The sequence below is a fragment of the Zea mays genome, chromosome 3, assembly GCF_902167145.1.
Source record: "Zea mays cultivar B73 chromosome 3, Zm-B73-REFERENCE-NAM-5.0, whole genome shotgun sequence".
Classification (NCBI taxonomy): domain Eukaryota; kingdom Viridiplantae; phylum Streptophyta; class Magnoliopsida; order Poales; family Poaceae; genus Zea; species Zea mays.
Window position 1 is genome coordinate 44,995,223 of NC_050098.1, and position 20,477 is coordinate 45,015,699.

The 20,477-nt window shown below is 41.2% G+C and overlaps 2 protein-coding genes across 2 annotated transcripts; both read left to right on the plus strand.

The window, feature by feature from the left end:
* The first annotated feature begins 9,052 nt into the window (after positions 1–9,052).
* LOC100272826 (uncharacterized) lies at positions 9,053–11,806 on the plus strand. Its single transcript, NM_001147279.1, has 2 exons — positions 9,053–10,733; positions 11,504–11,806. Exons 1-2 carry the CDS (start codon positions 10,369–10,371, stop codon positions 11,691–11,693), a joined length of 555 nt encoding a protein of 184 aa, NP_001140751.1. The 5' UTR covers positions 9,053–10,368; the 3' UTR covers positions 11,694–11,806.
* A 332-nt stretch (positions 11,807–12,138) lies between these two features.
* Positions 12,139–17,768, plus strand: LOC100282119 (uncharacterized). The gene is made up of 3 exons (NM_001367058.1): positions 12,139–12,696; positions 13,122–13,191; positions 17,394–17,768. The coding sequence occupies exons 1-3, from the start codon at positions 12,263–12,265 to the stop codon at positions 17,451–17,453; spliced, it is 564 nt and encodes a 187-aa protein (NP_001353987.1). The 5' UTR covers positions 12,139–12,262; the 3' UTR covers positions 17,454–17,768.
* The last annotated feature ends 2,709 nt before the right edge of the window (positions 17,769–20,477 follow it).

A 20,477-nucleotide genomic window follows, 5' to 3' on the forward strand; every position in this document is an offset into this window, starting at 1 on the left:
ATGCTTTTATGTATAAGAGTGAGGCATCTAGCTCTAGGCAATCAACCCATGTTAAATTGCCTAAAAAGAAATCTCCTATAGCATCAAATGAACCTAATATTTCATTTAAGACTTTTGATGCTTCATATGTGCTCACTAACAAATCAGGCAAAGTAGTTGCCAAATATGTTGGGGGCAAACACAAGGGGTCAAAAACTTGTGTTTGGGTACCCAAGGTGCTTGTTTCTAATGTGAAAGGACCCAAGACCGTTTGGGTACCTAAGAACAAGGCCTAAACTTGTTTTGTAGGTTTATGCATCCGGAGGCTCAAGTTGGATCATTGATAGCGGGTGCACAAACCACATTACTGGGAAGAAAAGGATGTTCTCCTCCTACGAGAAAAACCATGATCCCCAAAGAGCTATCACATTCGGGGATGGAAATCAAGGTTTGGCCAAAGGACTTGGTAAAATTGCTATATCCCCTGATCACTCTATTTCCAATGTTTTTCTTGTAGATTCTTTAGATAACAACTTGCTTTCTGTTTCTCAATTATGTAAAATGGGCTACAATTGTCTTTTTACGGATATAGGTGTTATTGTCTTTAGAAGAAGTGATGATTCAGTAGCATTTAAGGGAGTGTTAGAGGGTCAGCTATACTTAGTTGATTTTAATAGAGCTGAACTCGACACGTGCTTAATTGCTAAGACTAACATGGGTTGGCTCTGGCACCGCCGACTAGCCCATGTTGGGATGAAGAATCTTCATAAGCTTCTAAAGGGAGAGCACATTTTGGGACTAACAAATGTTCATTTTGAGAAAGACAGGATCTGTAGCGCATGTCAAGTAGGGAAGCAAGTTGGTGTTCATCATCCACACAAGAACATCATGACGACTGACAGGCCGCTTGAGCTACTCCACATGGACCTATTCGGCCCGATAGCTTACATAAGCATCGGCGGGAGTAAGTACTGTCTAGTTATTGTGCATGATTATTCTCGCTTCACTTGGGTGTTCTTTTTACAGGACAAATCTCAAACCCAAGAGACCTTAAAGGGATTCTTGAGACGGGCTCAAAATGAGTTCGGCTCAAGGATCAAAAAGATTAGAAGCGACAACGGGACAGAGTTCAAGAACTTACAAATAGAAGGTTTTCTTGAGGACGAGGGCATCAAGCATGAGTTCTCTTCTCCCTACACGCCACAACAAAATGGTGTAGTGGAGAGGAAGAATAGAACTCTACTTGACATGGCGAGGACCATGCTTGATGAGTACAAGACTTCGGACCGGTTTTGGGTGGATGCAATCAACACCGCTTGCTACGCCATCAACCGCCTCTATCTTCACTGAATCCTTAAGAAGACATCTTATGAACTCCTAACCGATAAAAAGCCCAATGTTTCATATTTTAGAGTCTTTGGTAGCAAATGCTTTATTCTTGTTAAAAGAGGTAGAAAATCTAAATTTGCTCCTAAGGCAGTAGAAGGCTTTTTACTTGGTTATGATTCAAACACAAGGGCATATAGAGTCTTTAACAAGTCCACTGGACTAGTTGAAGTTTCTTGTGACATTGTGTTTGATGAGACTAACGACTCTCAAGTAGAGCAAGTTGATCTTGATGAGCTAGATGATGAAGAGGCTCTGTGCGTCGCGCTAAGGAACATGTACATTGTGGATGTGTGTCCTAAGGAATCCGAAGAGCCTCCACAAGAACAAGATCAACCATCTTCCTCCATGCAAGCATCTCCACCAACTCAAGATGAGGATCAAGCTCAAGAGGATGAAAATGAAGATCAAGAAGATGAGCCACCTCTAGAGGAGTGCAATGATCAAGGGGGAGATGCCAATGATCAAGACAAGGAAGATGACAACTGTGCAAGACCACCACACCCAAGAGTCCACCAAGCAATACAACGAGATCACCCCATGAACTCCATCCTCGGCGATATTCATAAGGGGGTAACCACTCGATCTCGTGTTGCTCATTTTTGTGAACATTACTCCTTTGTGTCTTCTATTGAGCCATACAGGGTAGAAGACGCATTAAGGGATTCGGATTGGGTGTTGGCAATGCAAGAGGAACTCAACAACTTCACGAGGAATGAGGTATGGCATTTAGTTCCACGTCCTAATCAAAATGTTGTAGGAACCAAGTGGGTCTTCCGCAACAAGCAAGATGAGCATGGTGTGGTGACAAGGAACAAAGCCCGACTTGTGGCCAAGGGATATTCACAAGTCGAAGGTTTGGATTTCGGTGAAACCTATGCACCCGTAGCTAGGCTTGAGTCAATTCGTATATTACTTGCCTATGCTACTTACCATGGCTTTAAGCTTTATCAAATGGACGTGAAAAGTGCCTTCCTTAATGGACCAATCAAGGAGGAGGTCTATGTTGAGCAACCTCCCGACTTTGAAGATAGTGAATACCCTAACCATGTATATAAACTCTCTAAGGCGCTTTATGGGCTCAAGCAAGCCCCAAGAGCATGGTATGAATGCCTAAGAGATTTTCTTATCGCTAATGGCTTCAAAGTCGGAAAAGCCGATCCTACTCTCTTTACTAAAACAATTGCAAATGATTTGTTTGTATGCCAAATTTATGTTGATGATATCATATTTGGGTCTACTAACAAATCTACTTGTGAAGAGTTTAGTAGGATTATGATTCAAAAATTCGAGATGTCTATGATGGGGGAGTTGAAGTATTTCTTAGGATTTCAAGTGAAGTAACTCCAAGAGGGCACCTTCATCAGCCAAACAAAGTACATTCAAGACATACTCACCAAGTTTGGAATGAAGGATGCCAAGCCCATCAAGACACCCATGGGAACTAATGGGCATCTCGACCTCGACACGAGAGGTAAATCCGTAGATCAAAAGCTATACCGGTCGAAGATAGGATCTTTACTCTATTTATGTGCATCTCGACCGGATATTATGCTTTCCGTATGCATGTGTGCAAGATTCCAAGCCGATCCTAAGGAAGTTCACCTTAGGGTCGTGAAACGAATCTTGAGATATTTAGTTTATACTCCTAAGTTTGGCCTTTGGTACCCCAGGGGATCCACATTTGATTTAATAGGATATTCAGATGCTGATTGGGCAGGGTGTAAAATTGATAGAAACAGCACATCAGGGACTTGCCGGTTCTTGGGAAGATCTCTGGTGTCTTGGGCTTCAAAGAAGCAAAATTCTGTAGCTCTTTCTACCGCCGAAGCCGAGTACATTGCCGCAGGCCATTGTTGCGCGCAATTGCTTTGGATGAGGCAAACCCTTAGAGACTATGGTTACAAATTAACCAAAGTTCCTCTCCTATGTGATAATGAGAGTGCAATCCGCATGGCGGATAATCCCGTTGAACACAGCCGCACTAAGCACATAGCCATTCGGTACAACTTTTTGAGGGATCACCAACAATGGGGGGATATCAAGATTGCTTATATTAACACCAAACAACAATTAGCTGATATCTTTACCAAGCCACTAGATGAGAAAACATTTACCAAACTTAGGCATGAGCTAAACATTCTTGATTCTAGGAATTTTGATTGATATTTTGCACACATAGCTCATTTATATACCTTTGATTATATCTCTTTCATGTGCTATGACTAATGTGTTTGTCAAGTAAATTTCATACCAAGTCATAGATTGAAAGGGAAATGGAGTCTTCGGCGAAAACAAGGCTTCCACTCCACTCCATCAAATTATTCATCCTTCGCCGACACTCCGCATCGCTCTCCATTTTGGTATAATCTTCACTCTTATTTTATTTACCAAAGCAAGAGAAAGTAAAAGGGCTTATATTTCACTCACAAGTATCCGTTTTTGGCGATTCATGCCAAAGGGGGAGAAAGTATTAGCCCAAAGCAAAAGGACCGCACCACCACGCCAATTTCAAAAATTTTCGGAAAGTTGTTTTCAATTGATATTTTTCAAATTAGTATTCCTCAAAGAAATTCTATCTCAATTGGCATATTTTAAAAGAAGAGGTTTTCAAAAATTGGTATCTAAAATATTTGATCTTCTTTCAATTTATAAAACCCTCTTGAACACTAAGAGGAGAATTTCATTAAGAGGGAGTTTTGTTTAGTCAAAAGAAAAGCATTTGAAACAGGGGGAGAAAATTTCAAATCTTGAAAATGCTTCTCAAAATATTTCTCATATACCTTTGACTATTTGCAAAAAGACTTTGAAAAAGAATTTCCAAAACATTTGCAAAAACAAAACAAGTGGTGCAAGCGTGGTCCAAAATGTTAAAATGAAGAAAGCAATCCATTCATATCTTATGAAAAGTAAATTGGTTTAATTCCAAGTAACCTTTGCACTTACCTTATGCGAACTAGTTCAATTTTGCACTTATATATTTGCTTTGGTTTGTGTTGGCATCAATCACCAAAAAGGGGGAGATTGAAAGGGAAATAGGGTTAAACCTTTTCCTAAATGATTTTGGTGGTTGAGTTGCCCAACACAAATAATTGGACTAACTAGTTTGCTCTAGATTATAAGTTCTACAGGTGCCAAATGTTCAACACAAACCAATAAAAAGTCCAAGAAAGAGTTCAAATAAAAAGGAGCAAAAGACAACCGAAGGCTGCCCTGGTCTGGCGCACCGGACTGTCCGGTGCACCAGGGAGAATCACTCCGAACTCCTTAGCTTTGGGTTTCTGGAAATAGCCCTTCGCTATAATTCACCGGACTGTCCGGTGTGCCATGCGAAGCAACGGCTAACAGCGCCAACGGTCGTCTACAATAGTGAACAGCGCGTGAACAGTGCGCGGACAGCGCGTGCAGAGTCAGAGCAGGCGCCAGAAGGCGCACCAGACAGTGAACAGTGACTGTCCGGTGCACCACCGGACTGTCTGGTGGCCCCACTTGTCAGAGCTCCAACGGTCGAACCCCAACGGTTGGGAGACGTGGCTGGCGCACCGGACTGTCCGGCGCGCCCTTCGACAGCAGCCTTCCCCAACGGCCACTTTGATGGTTGGGGCTATAAATACCCCCAACCACCACACTTCAAGGCATCCAAGTTTTCAACTAACACATTCAATACAAGATCTAGTGCATTCAATACAAGACACAAATAGAGTGAATCAAAATCTCTCCAAGTCTCAATTCCACTCAAAGCAATAGTGACTAGAAGAGAGAGTTTTGTCGTGTTCTTTTGAGCTCTTGCGCTTGGATCACTTTTCTTTTTCCCCATTTCTTGTTCACAAGTCATTTGTAATCAAAACAAGAGACACCAATTGTGTGGTGGTCCTTGTGGGGACTTAGTGTCCCAATTGACTGAGAAGAGAAGCTCACTCGGTCTAGGTGACCGTTTGAGAGAGGAAAAGGGTTGAAAGAGACCCGGTCTTTGTGACCACCTCAACGGGGAGTAGGTTTGCAAGAATCGAACCTCGGTAAAACAAATCATCGTGTCAAACTCTTCATTTGCTTGTGATTTGTTTTTGCCCTCTCTTTCGGACTCGCTTTTATTTCTAACGCTAACCCCGACTTGTAGTTGTGCTTAAAGTTTATAAATTTCAGATTTGCCTATTCACCCCCCTCTAGGCGACTTTCAACTGCCCATCTGGTCGGTTCAACCGTAATTCACCATAGCCATTCCTGATCAGAACCAAGCGACCTGGCATGATCGAACCTCCAGCTCAACGGTGTAAGACCGGTTGAACCGCCCTAGGGCTGGTTCATCCGCTTATCACCAAAGACTTCTCTCGCCAAAGCCGACTGAACCACTCCTAGGGCCAGTTCAACCACAATTTTCCAGAGAACATCTCTGTTGGGGGTCTTCTTTCCCGCCGAAGGTCCTCAAGGCCAAAACACCTTCGGCAAAATGCTACAAAGGTGTACGCGACATGAAGATACAACCCAAAGATGATGCGAACAGAAGCCAAAGCTATGACTGAAGGAGCTTTGGCTTAGTATTATGATGAAGGCGAACGACGATACCAACTTAAGGAGGAAAAGACTATGTAGTCCTTAATAGTTCGCATTGTGGTTACAATTAGTTATCAGGGACATGAATGTAATTTTGTCTGGGTTGCATCCCATGCCTATAAATAGATGAACAGTACTCCGTACAGTTCACGCTGGATTGTAATCTCTCTCTCGCATCATCTTTGCATTCTCACCTTCTAGCGAACCGAAGGTACAATTGTATTAAATATCGTTAATGTCAATTCTTATATGTGGATATGAATATGAATAAATTATGAAGATCTGATCATTGACTTTCATTTTGAAGTATTTTTTCACACTCCTATTCATACTTGCATTCATATTCATATTTAAATATTGAAATGATGAAGGTACGCCCTTCATGACCTTCGCCTGAAGATCATTATATCCAGAAGAAAATAATGCTTCGAAGGATGAAGGTCTTTAATCATTAACAATTGTGTTGCCTTGTTCTTGATCTATAGCATTTGAGAACAAGGACCAACAATCTCGGTTTAGGTTGGCTTGGGAGAGGTTGAACTGCAAACTTCACTCACAATTGACCATACATAAAATATAAGTTTGAAATAGAAAATTTGAGCTTATTTGCAAACAACATTACCTTTTGTGGATCCCTCTTTACAGTACGACGATTTATAAAACTCAAATATATAAAATTTGAAGTCTTGATCGCTAGTAATCATGAAGGATATATCTAAACACATTAAGGTATTGTGTGATTCCACTAAGTCATATGCTTTAATTTTTATTGACATAACTCATCGTACTTCATGTGACATTGTAAAATTGAGTACACACTTGAAGCAAACTTTTTTAGAACTTTTATTTGTTTTGTTATTCGATCACCAAAACCCTCAAGAGGTTGATTCACTTGCATGTTCACATATAAATATTTGGAGCAAAAATTGTCCCTAATATAGGTCTTTATGTATGAAGGATAAGATATAGAAAACATTGTTGGAAAGGACTAAGATATGGACGAGATAATCTTTGAGAGAAGTCTATAAAGAACAAATATAGAGGAGGAATATGGAGGACACCACTAAAGATAGTTTGATAGACTCAGGTAAGGAGTGCCATGAAGTTGTTCATCAGTGTCTTTGGCCTTCTCTTTGTTTATTATTGGTGGATGGTTCATCACAACCACACAGAGATTGATTCTTAAGGCATTTGTTGATGACATTGATCTTCTCATCTGTCACTGATAGAGGGCTAGGGGAAAGTGGAACCACCACTGAAAATGCTCGTGTAAGTGTAACCATCTTCCTTTCTACTAGTGGTTGAAAAGAAGGTAACTCGAACAAATTAACAGTCTGTTTGGTTAATGGAATAACCCTGTTCGGAACCAAGTGATCCAGCATGGACTCACTCCTTGTAGGTTCGGATGGGAGGAATGAGTTGGTCCGCCTGTTTTGCGAGGAATGAGTAGCTTCTAGATTTTAGTTTTAGATCGGAATGAGGGGATGACGGATGAGATGAATCTGTGATGGTAACCAAACACTATTTTAGGCTCGGATGTAGGTTCGGATGACTCCGGACCATTCGATGCCTCTAACCAAACACACTGTAAACTTATCAGGATCATCAACCCACCGAAAGAAAAGGCACCCCTATGGTCCTAAATAAGTTGATGTCACTAACTTATCAGTAAGTAAATTACACATATCAAGCAACAATGAAATATAATATTTACAAATAATTAGTGGGTGTTTGATTTCTAGGGACTAATTTTTAGTCCCTACATTTTATTCCATTTTAATTCTAAAATTGCCAAATTTAGAAATTAGAACTCTATTTTAGTTTCTATATTTGACAACTTATAGACTAAAATGGAATAAAATGAAGGGACTAAACATTAGTCCCTATAAACCAAACACCCCTTACTTATATTAAAATAACCATGTGGATAGTAGCAACGAGCAACTATGTTTACATGCCTGAATGAAAACACGCGGATTGCTTACCATAATCATTGTTAGCCACCTATAGCTTAGGAGGGATACACACGTCCTTACAAGACGTGTCCGAGAATAAATCTCTGGATCAACTTTATTTTCGCTACTTCTTTTCTCGCCATGTACCATGTATCTATCAAAATAGAGGGTTGTAAGAAAATAAGTCTCTTTGCTTTATACCATAATCTAATCATTTCACATTAATATAAACAAACTAACTAAACTAAACTAAACCTAAAGTATAAACACTATAAATAAGAATAATTAAACTTAAATATGACAAATAATATTATAACCTCGTAAAAGACATGCACTAATATGTACACGTATAAACCAAGGACAGAAACTAAACACACCTTTATAAATGTTATGATCTATCTAAGCATTTTGTTTATACATCAAAATTTAAATTAATTCAACCGATATCTATCTAGAAAACTATAGTTACAAAATACACTTACATAGACCAAATTAATGCATATAAATTAAAGAGGCGAAGGATGCCTCACTCTCGAATATCTACAGATTAAATCCAACCTTCAAAGGTTGAATCAACATATTGGAGAAGTTAAAGGAGATGGGGAGAGTGATAGATTAAAAAATAAATAGGATATGCCCAGCCTTGTCCTATAATTTTGAAGACCCCCATACGAACTTATTGTGATAGATCTTCTACATTGTATAATTTTTTATAATATATAAATAATATGTGTTAATTTTACTTGTAAAAATATAAACAAATATATTGATATATATTCAATTTAATATGTCTGATAATTATTTTGAAAAAAGTTTGGTTAATTGGTATCAATTTTACTTGCATGGCCTAGGGCCGGCCCTGCATATGCCTTGGCCAGAAAACAACCGATGTCGTTTAAATTAGAGTTTGACGTCAAGATCTTGAGGCTGACTTCAACGCACACCATTTGTGACGTAATACCCTGGATTATGATGTATAGCTCTAAGCCGTGTAATGTTTGGTTAATTGGTTCCCTGACTAGTTCGTATCATATTAATATTTGAATATCAATTATAAATATTGAAAAATGTTAAAATTTAAAAAATCTGCGCAAATCTATAGGGATGAATACGGCATACGGCGGAACGGGACGCCGGCTTGCGCAGTTGGGGCCGGACCGCTTTCGCACGCCAACTCGCCTCGCTTTCTTCCCCGTTCCCACCTCTCTCTATCTCTCTCTCACACACACAGTCACACACACACCGTCCTCCCTCCTTGGTCCTTGGCTCCCCTTGCTACCTTGCCTTCACAGATCTCCCACTCCCCAACAGAACTGTCACGTCTCGGCGCCCGGGGGCCGTGGTATTACGGCTCATCGCGGCTCGGCAGTGGTGGCGCGCAGCTGACCGGATCGAGCAGCGGATGGACGGCGGCGGCGGGCTGGGCGGCCTGCGGTGGACCGCGGAAGAGGCGTCGACGATCGGAGGCATCGCCACGGTGTCGCTGCTGCACTCCTTCATCCCCACGCACTGGCTCCCCTTCTCCATCGTCGCGCGCGCGCAGCGCTGGCCGCTCTCCCGCACCCTTCTCGTCAGTCAGTACCCACCTCCCTTCCGCGTGCCTCGTTCCCCCCATTTGCTGCGGTTGCCGCTCGTTACTGTTCACCGCCTCGGCGCCTCCAGATCTGGTTATCTCCTAATTCTAAGAGGTTGGGTGAAGGCTAGCTCCCAATTGATGGTGCAAGAGTGTGCCATTAGGGTTTTACTCTGGTTGGGCTGCTCTCGGTGGTTGGTTCCCTTGGATGGATCCGGTTTTGCATGGTGTCATTAACAAACGATGGCAGTTTTTGTGTCATGGTAGTGTGGTGGTGCCTGGCTGCTGCCTATTGCGTGTAGCATATGCTGAGTATTGCCTGAACATCTGAATGAGATTGCATGGGCATCATGTTCAGATGCGCATGCTCCTATGATCTGATTTTCTGTGTGGGATGGATTCGTAAGACTGCATTTGTGCTTCTGTTACCTTCCTTTCTCGGTGGAATGTTGTTCCATGGTTCAGGGAACGCAAATTTCTAGGGGAAGTGTGTCCTTGTCTTCTTCCGACTTCTGCTGCTTTCATGTGTACATCCGTCTGCGGTGACTGTGACAAATGGCTATTGTTGTAGTGTTTTTTAGTAATGCAAGTGATGTAATGTGTTCTATCAACGAGCCAAGTTTGGGCAAACAAGTTATCAAAGCTTTGTTTAGTTAAACCAGTTGCCAGCAAATGCCTATAAGTTGGTTGTGATCTAATCTGGCAATGAAATAATTGCATCATATTTGTCATGATCTCTTAAGAATTAATGATGACTTAAACAAAAAAGTTATGATTCTTGCACTACATCTATTTTTTATCTCATCCTGGTTCCACTGTTTTGGTGCACCCTGTTTGCTTCATCCTGGGCAGTATACACTCCAAGAACCTGCAATTTCATATTTTCCAATTTTTTAAATTTTCAAATGATGCCCTTCTCTCTATATGATTGTTACTGAGAAAAGATTACTAACTTCTGCAGCTGCATTTGGAGGTGTTCTTCATGTTGTTTCTACGGCTCTTCTTGGGATAACTGCAGTTACTATGGCAAATACTATAGCTGGCGAAGAAACAGTGCATAAACTTGCCTCGCTGTTGCTGATTTTTCTTGGAGCAAGTTATATCCTCTTGTTTGCCTTAGGAAAAGGTGGTCATAGCCATGCCCATAATCATCCAATGGAAAAAATGGCAGTCGCCGGTCTTGTACTTGTACCTGCATTATCACCTTGTGCAACAACTCTTCCAGTTTTTCTTGCTGTTGGCAACTCTTCCTCAATGATGATTCTTGCAATCATTGTGCTCCTCTTCAGGTCTTCACCCTCTTTCACTCCACTGTTTTTTTATTGTATTTGTTGGTACTACCAATTCAAATTGCATTATCACGTCCTTTCTGTTATTGGGTTTGTTAACTCACTAAAGTTGAAAAAGGGATTTAATTATAGCAAGATGTTTTTATCTCTATCTAAATTAATGAAGCAAAAAGTAGCATTGCTGACCCATGATCATCAGGATTACCTATATCCTCCTTGCCTCTTAGAAGGTTCTTAGCCTCAGGATTTCCTCTGTTAGGACCGATGAGCACTTTGTGTTACCTTAAATGATACTTGGAGCACATCGAGACAAAAAGGAACAAACTCAAGCAGAACACTATACCGATGCATTTGCTGAGTATGAACTCATAATCTTGTTTCTTTCAGTCTGCAAGATCTTCCTCTTGAGACATTTTCTTGCCCTGTCAGTCATCATTTTGTTATAGCACACATGTACATTAGGAGTCAAATGACTGAAGGAACCAACCTAGATTCTAGAGTATGACAGGATCACTAGTTATTGTCATGTAGTCACGTTAAAATGAGCTGCAGCTTTATTAGAGCAGCGCTCATTTTTTTTAATATCTGCGACTAATTCACACTTTTGTTCAACCATGGTTCGTAAGGGCAAGTATTGTTAGCTGCCATTCATGTCCTTCATTTTTTTTCTAGGTGTTTTATTTTAAATGTGATAGTTGTATCAAGTTCGAAAAAGATGCTTCTTACAGCTATTCTTCTTTTCGATTCATCAGTTTCGTTTCTTCCTGCAGCACCATCACAGTGATGACATCCTTGGTGGCCCTTTCATTCTACGGTGCTAGCCAGATCAAGTTCCACTGGGTGGAGCGTTACGACAAGATCCTCGTCGGCACGGTGCTGTGCCTTGTTGGAGTCTTAACATATGTGTTCCATCATCACGATGGTGATGAGCATGTGCACCAGAAACTCGTATCTCCCTAGATGCATACATACTGAAGTTCCATCTCTGTTGCTCCCTATTTGTATACAATCCTGATTATCGACTTACTCTGCCGCTCTGGTTTTGCTGGAGATACGTATCATCTGATCAAGTGAATATATTTGAGCAAACTGCGTGAAGTTTGTATCGTTGTGGTGGTAGTGGCCTCTTTTTCGGCACTCTGAAATGGTACCTTCCTACTTTTGGACGCAATAAATTGTTTTCTGAAATTTCCTTTCCTTGGTTCTTTTTTCCTTTCAATCCATTTTATTTAGGAAAAAAACTGTTTATGCTGGGTGTAAAAGTAAAACCCAATTGACCGCAAATTGTGTTTGAAAAAAAAAAACTGTTGGCAGAAGATGAGAGCTTAGGTTCAGTGGGGTTTTTCGCAAATTCGGCCCAGTATACTGCAAATAGCCGAGCCGGGCCTGGGGAAAACGCGCGGCAGGCAGAGCGGCCACGACGCCGCCCGTCGCCGCCGATCCCTTTCGACCGCTCGGGTCTCCCTGCTCCTTCGCCTTTCCTCCTGAAATCCAGCGACCGAATCCGATCGCCTTGGCGCAGGCGTTCGATGGGCAACCACTACCAGACGCTGGGTGTCCGGCAGGACGCCACCAAGGCTGAGGTCAAGGCTGCCTTCCGTCGCAGCGCGCTACGCGACCACCCTGACCGCCACGCCGGCTCCACCGACGCGGCCGCCCGTGCCGACGCCGCCAGCCGGTTTCGCCAGGCGTCCGACGCGTACTACGTCCTCTCCGACGACAGACGCCGCGCCGAGTACGACCTCCGTCTTCGCGGTTCCACGTCTTCCTACGCGCGCACCTCCTCCTCTGGTTGGGCCTCCTCGTCGGCTTCCTACGGGTACGGCCATGGCGGCGGTTCGTGGCGACGGACTCCTCCGGGTGCAGGTGCCGGCGCCGGCGCCTCGGTGGGGTCAATTGATTGGGAATTCTTACTGAAGGCGGTCACTCGGCGAGGGTTCCTTATCAATCTGGGATTAGCCAGGTAAGCCAAACAGGCGTCGGAATCGGAAGTTTTTCATCGTTCATAATCGCTATCATTTTCGCCGTGCAAAAAGTGGGCTTCCGGGAATGTCCAATAGTTGTTGTTTTGGTGAGTGCCACCTCGGCTTGTTTACGAAGCACACAAGATGATTGATCAGTTCCTGATCTAGGGATATCAAAATGGAGTCAAATATGCAAATATGCCTTACATGGTTGCAGTCCATTGATGTTCCGTCAGGCCAGTTTCTCATAAGAAAACTATGGTTGTTACAAGTTTTAGCTAACACATGCTGGATGTTGCAAACTAGTGTTGTTCAGTGTAGTGTTTTTGCTTTCTACGAAGTATTATAGTTATGGTGATCTTAGTATTTTAAATATGACACTCTTGTTGAGAACCAGCAACTTATGGATATCTATGTATTGCAGTGTATTGCTATCTGGGGCAACTTTTCTTGATTGGACTATTTTAGAAATTTGGAAGATGAATAACACCGGGGTAAGTGTGTTCAATTGTGTTCCTTCATTAATTTTCATAATGTTTAGATAATCAGATTTATTCCTTGGTATAATCAGCTGGGCCTATTTGTCAGTATGAATTTTATTAACCGCTAGTTGGTACAAGATGTTACATGAACTTATAAATTGAGTACATAATTTGTGCTCCTTGTGAGGTTATGCCGTATGCTGATGGGTGATAGCCATGCAATCAGCTCTTAATGGGTTTGTTAATCATAAAAGGGTCCTGCTCCGTCATGTAAAAACAATGTGGATGGAGGTGACTAGAAGAAAAATTATGAAGTTCACCCATTTTGCTTTGGCAAGTTGTAGAAAAGAAACGGACCGCAGGATCGGTGAAATGACTCATTCGATCGATGCCGACTTGTCACACCTGGATTTAGGGGTCTAAACCCGGGCACGATTCACATGTGTGCTAAGACCAAGTCTCACACATATGATGACTCATGGTACATAAATGAATGTCATATTTTTAATATATAACGGAGTTCTGTACAAAATAGATAAATAGTTACATCATACGATGACAACGATCCAGCAACCAAAGTTGACTGAGAGACGACGACCTAGACCACCCACGAACTCATCGCAGCATCCTTCATACGCCTCATCCTGTGGTACCTGTTCTTGACCTGAGGGGATGTGAGTACAGCGAGGGTGAGCAGTGAGCTCACATACGTTCATCGCTCAACAAGTTGTGGTGAATAATGTGCATGAACTTACTAAAGGTGGGAGCTCATGTGAAGTGTAAGGCTTACCAAAGGAGATGATTAAAGCTGAGCATTGCTTTTAAAGTTGGTCAAAAGTTTATTAGCAGTTACTAAGTATAAGTAGATACCAACCCACTTAAATAAGAGATCACAATTTATAATAACACCTGCGATGCAATGCATATGACAAATTAAGTTTAGTTCCATAAATTAATCATGCGAGAGTCTTTAGTCGTTCTTGACCGTGAGCACGACTGATATACCAGTTTTACACTCTGCAGCGGTTGCGCCTTTTACCCACAAGTCGTGTATCTCGTCTAGCCAGGGTTTGCAAGGCCCTTAGACACTTTCAAGGTGAATGGCTAGGGATCCACTACGAGGCCTTTACAAAGTTGCTATTAGCTTCAGAAAACTCGCTACGGTTTCTGAGAAGGGCATTATAGGAATCCCTAGTCCAAAAAGCCACCGCAGCATGATCGACCCGAGAATACGCAACTCCTCTACCGCTCTTGCCCCTTTCGGGTAAGGTAGTACTCTACTAGCTTTCCTAATTAGTCAGCCAAGGGCGTCCCATTCTACCCTTGTGGTAGCACGTATATCTTAAGTTAAGCTCTATGTTCCAATTAACACAATGATCTTGTCATGAACAATAATTAAAACAACAGCATAACTGGAACATGATCATAATAACATTAATTTCCCAAAACCAGGTAGATCAATAGCAAAACTACTCAAGAGTTTAGTGGTAAACAAGGTGTGAGATAAACAAATCTAGAAAAACCTAATAGGTCCCATCAAATTAACTTGAGCATGTTACAGTGATTATCCGGAACATTATTAGGTAAAGAAGAGTGATCAAGGGCACAACTTGCCTGTAACTCGAATTTCCAGGTACTTTACCAAGTTGGTCTTCGGTGACTCGCAACCTCGCTGCTACTCGTAGCAATACATTCAAGCAGACAAAGAGTACATAAAAATAACATTACACCAAACATGAGGACAGACCACGTAAGAATATTTTACATGTTGCTATGAGATTGTAGGTTCGAGAACCACTAAATTTAGAGTTACGATTAAGAGGATATGACTTTCCAAAGATGTGATTAAACAATAAAAGATAAATTATATGTTAACTAATATAAATCATGTGAGAATTAGTTAAACTTAATCCAAGATATAACTTGATTATAGGTTGTATTTTTAGTCAGGTTATAATCATGGACAATTAACTTTGATTAGCAAGATAAATCAATAATCATAGGATAAATAATATAAAAGTAAGCAATATGTTGTAAATAATGTTGTTATTGCGTAGACAAATTTAATACGAGACTAACGCAACTTGAACGGACTAAATCGGAGTTAAAACGAGCAATATAGGGATTAATTTAGTTTTCGGTCATTTTTATAATTAAATCGAGCACTAGGGACTTATTTGCAACTCTCAGGGACTGCTAGGTAATCATCTTACCGCACAGTTGGACGGCGGGTTGATTAATATAGAGCACAACGCTCATCACCGGATCGACGGTCAGGACTGTTTCTCCCCGCACGATCATGTTCACGCTGGAACGGGGTTGCGTTAACCTGCCCGCGGTGGCAGGCCCACCGGCCAGCGGTGGCGGTTGCGAGGCTATGGATGAGATGAGTCTTTGATTGATGGCTTGAGGTGTTATGGTGACATGTATTTATATAGGCTGGGAGGTGGATGGTTACATGATAGATTTAATCTGGTACTTATCTGCTACAATCATATCCTATATATTAGGAACTCTAACAAACTCGAACCTAAATCTGTTACATGATAGATCTAATCTGGTACTTATCTGTTACAATCTTATCATATCTATTAGGAACTCTAACAAACTCGAACCTAGAATAGGTAACAGTGATGCAAGATCCGGCAAGTGGAATAAAAAAATAGGAGGAAAAACTCACGTGGGTTGTGTTCCTTAAGTGACCGAATAGATAAGCCTTTTATTTGCTATTCTTTTTTTCCTATTTTTTATTTCTAGATTTAATTATCCCAATTCAAATCTGATTTTAAATTTTGAAATCATATTTATATGCACAACCAAAACACCAACATGAATGCAAATATTTTATATTTATTTACTCCTCATTTACTTTGCTCAAATAAGTATTTGTATGCATGAAATTTAATAAGTATGGAATTCCCATAGTTATATAACCCAATAGGAGTAATTTATGTAGAATAACTCATTATCTTATTTATTATAGTTTTTATATAGCCAACATTTTATATTTACTATTTATTAAATTTTAGAAAAGAAAGTCACTTTGTTATAATACGCTTGAAATTCTAAATCTTTAGGGAATTTTCTTAACTCACCAAGATACGATTTTAGAGTGTTGCACGACTTCTGCTGTTGTTGTTGTCATATTGCGCCCCAAAAGTGAAGCTGACTCTAAGCAAACTAAAACAGTAAATTATATGATTTGCACCTTGTGGGAGCTTTCAGCACTGGGTACGCCCTGTTTTTTGGTCATATCTAAAATGCAACAGGGATATTTTCTCTTTTTTTCTTTCCTAACAGGATTGTTAGTTCTATAAATAAAACATTGCAATACCCTAGGTTTGTGTTCCCATAATCCCATTACCTCCCATGGTTATTGACACTTTATTCAAAATTGTGGAATAGGCCCATCTCTTCAAATGTTGATCACTATTTGTTTAAGAAAAATCTTGGGTTATCATTAAATCAAAATGTGAAACTAGATGAGTAGACAAGTCAGCATAAGATTCTTGTATTGTGCTTTACGTAGATTATTATTTGATGACATGTGGATTATTCTTTTTTTTATCCTATTCACATGTTCATACATTGCCAGTAGTGAGCCTGACAGAGGCGCAGATCATGATGTGTTGCATTAGTAGACAGTAAACTGATTCAAAATTGTGTAACTGTACTCTGCTGATACATTTTTATTATAATTGATAGCCCTCTTTTTCTTTTTGTGAATGCTGAGTGGTCGACTTTAGGTGCTGTGTAGTTCTCACCAATGCCTAACTATCTAAATTACTTCAGCATGGTTTTCTTATGTCAGGGTCTTAGCTTGAGGAGATTTTGTAGCAATCATCAAGATATTGCAAATTTTGGTGTGCTTATGATTGTAAAGCTAGAATTTACCTATCACTAAATTCAAATGTTGAATATGATGAGTAGTGAAATTTGCTTGGTCCATGGTGGGAAAAAAAATTCTGCCATAGATCCTGAAAAATAAAACAAGAAGTCCCTGTAGATGTACTTAGTGCTGATATTTCTGTTCTGGCATGTGGGAGAGGATCAGAGGAATCGGTTAGATTGGTAAGCCCTTCAAATAATTGAGTGATTAGAAAAGCAAGATCTATATGGAATGACAATCTGTACCTGTAACTGTTGCGGGATAGTGTGTGATCTTGCGCACTAGTGCTACTCCGTATGCCTGATGCAAGCTCTTAAATGTGCAGAAATCATTTGAGGATGCGATGGAGAAGGTCGGAAAGACGCAGGAGGTAGATAGAGCTTGAATCTTTTTCATGGTACATTAGTGTATATATATATACACTAATGTACAAACCTATGTGCATATCGATCGTTGTCCACATCCTCCTGATGTTACTTTGTAATATGTATAGATCTGAACAGTTTTTTCTATCACGACTCACGAGCTTGTGCTTGATCCATAGAACCCCTGCTGTCGCCGTCGTAGAAACTGAACCATGTAGGTTCTTCGACAGCGAAAGCTCAGGTTATGCTCTGATTCTTTTGCTGACGAAACGAAGTAACTGTTGAATAAATTGCTGTAATTCAAGTACGCTTCGAGGCCAGCTACATGGTCGCAGTATTGCTGTTGTTTATAATAAAGAGGGAAATAGCAATCGATTCCGACTATATATGTTTAGGTTGAGCAATCGATCGGGTGCCTATAGCTCGTCGCTTTAGCTTTGTACGCGAGAATTAGCAAGTAAGAGAGGAGAGGTAAAGGTATATTGAGAAATGGGAACAACAGATAATTTGAAAAGCTATAGAAAAAAGTCTAGAACGACTTGGGGATGGAGGGACCAGTTCCTAAAAGAAGTCCTACATCTGTTCTACAAGTGATAGTACAGTTCTGGGTTTGATTAGACTTAGACTCAAACCAATTTAAATTTGACTGGATTTATAGAAAATTGATATTGACATTTAAAACAGTCATATTACGAAAAAATATATATTGTACAGCAACAAATCTAATACTTATTTAGCACACTAAATATTAATATATTTTTTACCTGTGTATTTATGATAGCTCGATTAATCATTGTTCTAAAAAAACTGCATCGTTTCTTTTTTTTACGGAACGGATCATTAGTATAGTAGTGCTGTCAGGATAACCATTTTCCACTTAATTGTACATGTGCGCTATAAGGGACCGTTTGATTTCTAGGTACTAACTTTTAGTCATATATTTTATTATATTTTAGTTTAAATTTAGCTAACTTTTAGTCATATATTTTATTATATTTTAGTTTAAATTTAGTTTTCGTATCTGACAATTTAGGGAATAAAATAATAAAATGGAAACACAACCTAAGGACTTGTTGGGTTAGGGATTGATTGAGGAGAATTAGAGGAGATTAAATCTCTTTCTATATAAATTTGTATGGGAGAGGATTTAATCTCATTCAATCATCCTCAATCCACTTTAATCGAACAAGCCAGTCAGATAAAAAGATCGATGTCTGTAGCTGAAAACGTTCAGCACATTCTTTTCTCCTTTCGTTCTCGTGAGTTCGTTCCAGGAGTTCCTATCTGCCGGTTAATGAGTGGATGATGCACGCCGGCAATGCTGCGCTCATCGGTTCGGTGATTTTACTTTTACGCGTGGGTTCGCGTTTTGCGAGCTGCTGACGCTGCGTTCACACTCCACGCATCTGCCTGCCGCTGGTGCCCTGGTCCCCACCGTTGCGTTCACACGCAGGTTAATTTAGTAGTGTACTACGTAGTTGTATTGTACAACTAGTAGGAAAGAGTAGTGCTGTTAGAGATGGCAATGGACCCGATCCCCGATTCTCTGATTCCCCGTGGGGAATTCCACTATTAGGGCTAGTTTGGGAGCCATAAAACAGAAGGGATTGGAGGGGCTAAATTTCACTTCTTATTCAAAATTGAATAAGAAGGAGAATTTAGCCCCTCCAATCCTCTTCGGGTTTATAGCTCCCAAATAGCCCGTTAGGGGATGGGGATGAGAAGTTTCTTCTCCCACAGGGATGTAAACGGGGGAAATTCTTCCCCGACGGATAAACAGGGACGGGGATGGAGAAGCATTCCCCATCCCCGTTCCCCGTGGGGACCCGTTAAACTTACATGTGATAATGTTTTCATATAATAGTTAATGATAAAAATAATAATTATCTTATCAAGAGATCACCCATTGTACAAATACATTAATTTTAATACGCACATAATAATTTTTACATCTAATAATGTGTATAAGTGACAATGTTTTACATTGATAACAAATGAAGTACGATTTAATTATAATTTAAGCGAGGATGGGATCCTCGACGGGGATTTATCCCCGCGGGGAACAGAGATGGGGAAGAAATGTCTCCCACAAGCGTTCGTGGGGATCCCCGCGGGAAAAAAATTTCGTCGCGGGGACAGGTTTGGGGAGCTAAAACCCGACGAGGAATTCCCCGTTGCCATCCCTAAGTGATGTGCTGTGTGTTGTGCAGTGCATGCATATAGTGCTGGGAATTGGGCCGGGCCGGGCCAGCCCGTCCCAAGTCCATCGTGCTTCATGCCAAACGGATTCGGGCCAGGAAAGGCCAAACAATTTTTGGTCGTGCCGTGTCAGCCCGAAGTGTAAAAACAGTGGCCCAGTCCGGCCCTAAACCACGTCGTGTCTTCGTTGGGCCGTGTCGGCCCAAGCCCGGCCCGTATATTTGATCACATAAAATTAAAATATTACAACCATATAAAGTTCATAGCTTACTAAATTAAAGATATTAAATAATTCTAGCAACATTTAACCACATAAACTCGAAATATAACAACAATATAACGTCGATATCTTACTAAATTAAAGAAATTAAACAGGTTGGGCTTAATTGGGCCGTGTCGGCCCAAGCCCAGTCCATTTATGCGGGACATGCCGGGGCCCGACGGGTCGGAATTTGAGGTCCGGCCCAGGCCCGCCTTCGGGCCATGCTCGTGCTGGCCCGAAAAGCCCAGCCCAGATTCCCAGCACTACATGCATATTTGCATGGCCTGATGGCTGCCATTTTTGGCTGCCGTTTAACGAAACCAGAACCATGGGGCTGTTACGTGCAACTCCCCTGATCCCCTCCTGAGTAGAGAGGGCAACGGGCGCGTACCCGCTGGGTACTATGTTCCCAAACCCGTACCCGTGAAATTAAAATATACCCGCTAAGAAACCCATGCCCGCAGCCGGGTACAAGTTTTTGCCCGTACCCGTGCCCACCCGGGTACCGGGTACCCGCGGGCTACCCGTGCCCGACAAGAAAGCTAATGGGCTGGGCTGCCAACCATGTTTACTAGGCTGGGCT